The 3030-nt window shown below is 40.6% G+C and overlaps 1 protein-coding gene across 1 annotated transcript; it reads right to left on the reverse strand.

The window, feature by feature from the left end:
- Positions 1-1278: 1278 nt before the first annotated feature.
- LOC145596886 (uncharacterized) lies at positions 1279-2339 on the reverse strand. Its single transcript, XM_081653075.1, has 4 exons — positions 2124-2339; positions 1867-2010; positions 1360-1771; positions 1279-1289 (listed from the first exon to the last, which is right to left on the reverse strand). Exons 1-4 carry the CDS (start codon positions 2337-2339, stop codon positions 1279-1281), a joined length of 783 nt encoding a protein of 260 aa, XP_081509201.1.
- Between the last annotated feature and the right edge of the window lie 691 nt (positions 2340-3030).

The following is a 3030-nucleotide window of genomic DNA, read 5'->3' on the forward strand; positions in this document are numbered from 1 at the left end:
GAAGCTTCTTAAGGGTGAAGTGAATGAGTTGAAAAGGGAAGTTGATGATATCAGTGGGCAGAGGAGGTGTCTACTTAATGAAGTTGACAATTTAAAGATTAGGTGCAAGGCTTTGAATGGTGAAAGAAAGAGAATGAACAGGGACTGCAAGGCAGGGGGGGCTCTTTAGTGCATTGTATGTGGGTGGGCATGGCTATCTGTATTAGTTTGTCAATTGGTGTAGTTTTCCTAATGGTTAGGGGTGTTTAGTTGTAATAGAAGTAGGTCTTTTAAATGTTATTTTGTGACTTGTAGTGTTGGGAGCTTTTATGTAATAAAATTCTAAAAATTTTATTGAATGAATTCCAAGTTTTTATAATCATGTGGTTGATGTTCAATTATGATGGTTTTTGAAAAAAAATAGAAAGCACATGCATGCAGTAAAATAGGGAATTATTGCCAAATAAGTTAACAGAACATATATATTCATAAATGGTAACCAAAAGGTGTTGACTTGAACTTGTCTTCATGGCAATTACAGCCATACAAAATGTACACCATCCTAATATCTCTGGTTATTCAAATGCTAATGACAAACAAACAAAATGATGACATAAATCTGAATTGAAACATAATATTGTTTTCTAGCTATTACATCACTGAGTGAGGTTAACATTCTTGAAAGTTTGCAGCTTGGCCCTAGTTATCACACCTGTGTGTGATGGTTGTTGAACTGTTGTTGTTGCAGGCTGACTTGAGGAAACCTTAGAAGTTTTGTGAGGATGCTGAGTACTGGTTGTTGCAGGTTGGCTGGAAGAAGGATTTGCCTTTGACTTAGACTGCTGCTTTGGATTTGGTTGACTTGAGCTTGGCTTTGGTTGACTTGAGCTTGGCTGACTTGAGCTCTGTTTCAGGGAAATCACAACATAGTCAGCTTACAGGATCAAATTCATAAAGTTACAGAAACACAAGGTTCAAGGTTTATACCTTTTTGGCAGCTCTGAGTTCTTTCTTCTTCCTCTCCTCCACCATCCAAGGAGTGTTGGAGGGTGGTCTCCCTGGTTGCCTTGGCTCCTCAGTTGCTGGTGCAGGAGTGTTTTTGCAGGTCTTGGCATAATGACCAAAACCTGCACACTTACTGCATTGTTTCTGCCTTTTTTTGCTGAACCTTAAATGCTGGAGGCTGTGGTTCCCTCATACTCACACTCTCCCAGTGTTTAGGACCAGGCATGGGTTGGATAGGGGGTTCATAAGCCTTCCTGTATGAGTCCATGGTGTAGTAAGGGTCCACATAAGCCTCTATGTCACCCCTAATGTCCATCATACATGCATAAGCATGGACACATGGAATCCTAGTAAGTTCCCAATGATAACAGGTACAAGTTTCCTTCTCCAAATCCACACACTCTTGATCATCCATCAACTGCACTTCAAATGTTTGCCCTCTAGATGGTTGCACAACACACTTCCTAGCCACAAATTCTATCCTACCCAACACATGTCTCACATAGGGGGTAAGGTTGCTGGGAATCTTTTTAGAATCCTCCCACTTTTCATTGTTCCTATTCATTACATACCTCCTCATCCATTCCATTTGGGTGAGGATAGGCTTATCCCTGGCAGGCCTGATGACTGCATTGAAAGTCTCACACATGTTGTTTAACAACATGTTAGACTTGCAGTTAGATGAAAATGCATGTCTTGACCAAGACTGGGGGGGAATGTTCACTAAATACTGATATGCATCCTCTGATAACTCTTTGATAGAGTCCATGGCAAATTTGAAGTTAAACTGACAAAATGCAATAATGTAAACAACTTAAGACAAGAACATTGACACACATATGCATACAAACATTAAATAAGTGTTGGAATGGGATGACTTACTGCAGTTGTTGATCTGGCTGCTGCCCAAAACAATTCTTTAAATGTTGACCCAGTGAATTTGAGCTTGAAATTTGCCCAAATGTGCCTTACACAAAATCTTTTTTCAGCTTTTGGTACTATATCAGCCATTGCTTCCAGAAGCCCCTGCCATATTCATTCACAATATCAATAACTTATCCTAATTACTTACACAAAGAAAAAAAAACAAGTACAAATGATAATGAAAAATGTGCAAAATGAAGGCAAGGGACTGTTACCTTTTGCCTGTCTGACATTATTGTCAGCCCTGCTCCTTGATCATGTGTGAACAGGGCCATTAGAGACTCTAGGAACCAACCCCAGCTATCTTTATTCTCTGCCTCCACTGTTGCCCAAGCTAGGGGGAACAGATTGTTGTTCCCATCCTTAGCTACTGCCACCAATATAATTCCAGGGTATGCACCTTTGAGGTGACAACCATCCACCCCAATCATTGGCCTACAACCCTTAGCAAACCCATCTCTCAAAGGCCTTAGACACATGAACATTCTCAAAAAAAATAGGTGGCTCAGGACTGTCTATACCTTCCACAACCACATTGCACCCAGACCCAGGGTTATACTTCATCACAGCCCTCCCATAATCCCACACCCTAGCATATTGCTCCCTTGCTGACCCATATATGATGAGTTTAGCCCTACACCTAGCCATCCATGCTTTAAAGTATGTCACCTCAATACCTAAGTCATTAAGAACCCTGGCCCTAATATCCTTAATTCTCCATGCAGAATTAGCCCTAAACTCCTCTAGATATCTGTCTGCAATGAACTCAGCAGTAATCATCCTATTCTTCTTAACTCTAAGACAACTGTGTTTCAATTTACAGCTTTTAATTTGCCAAGTTTCCTGCTTGACCAGTTTTGATGCATACACCTTAAAATGACACTTTACCCCCCCACACATGTACATGCAGGCATTCTACAAGTATAACTATTGAACTCACAGTCACATCTAAACCTACACTGCACTGTAATCCTCTTAGATTCATTATGCAAGAAATAAAACTCATACCTCTCTTGAATGGCATGCAGTCTCAATACCCTTCTCAATATTGCAGCATTCTTGAACTTCTGCCTCACCTGCAGCTGGATGGGCTTCTGGAAGTCCACATCTTCATTAAACCAT

Source organism: Chenopodium album, chromosome 20 (genome assembly GCF_948465745.1).
Source record: "Chenopodium album chromosome 20, dcCheAlbu1.1, whole genome shotgun sequence".
NCBI lineage: Eukaryota > Viridiplantae > Streptophyta > Magnoliopsida > Caryophyllales > Amaranthaceae > Chenopodium > Chenopodium album.

What these genes read in the sequence shown, in the direction of transcription:
- LOC145596886 (XM_081653075.1), bottom strand. Translation starts at nt 2,339, where the DNA reads ATGATTGGGGTGGATGGTTGTCACCTCAAAGGTGCATACCCTGGAATT. An exon ending in TAATGTCAGACAGGCAAAAG is followed by an intron (nt 2,011 to 2,123) that starts GTAACAGTCCCT and finishes TGAATATGGCAG; the next exon opens with GGGCTTCTGGAAGCAATGGC. An exon ending in CAGCCAGATCAACAACTGCA is followed by an intron (nt 1,772 to 1,866) that starts GTAAGTCATCCC and finishes GCATTTTGTCAG; the next exon opens with TTTAACTTCAAATTTGCCAT.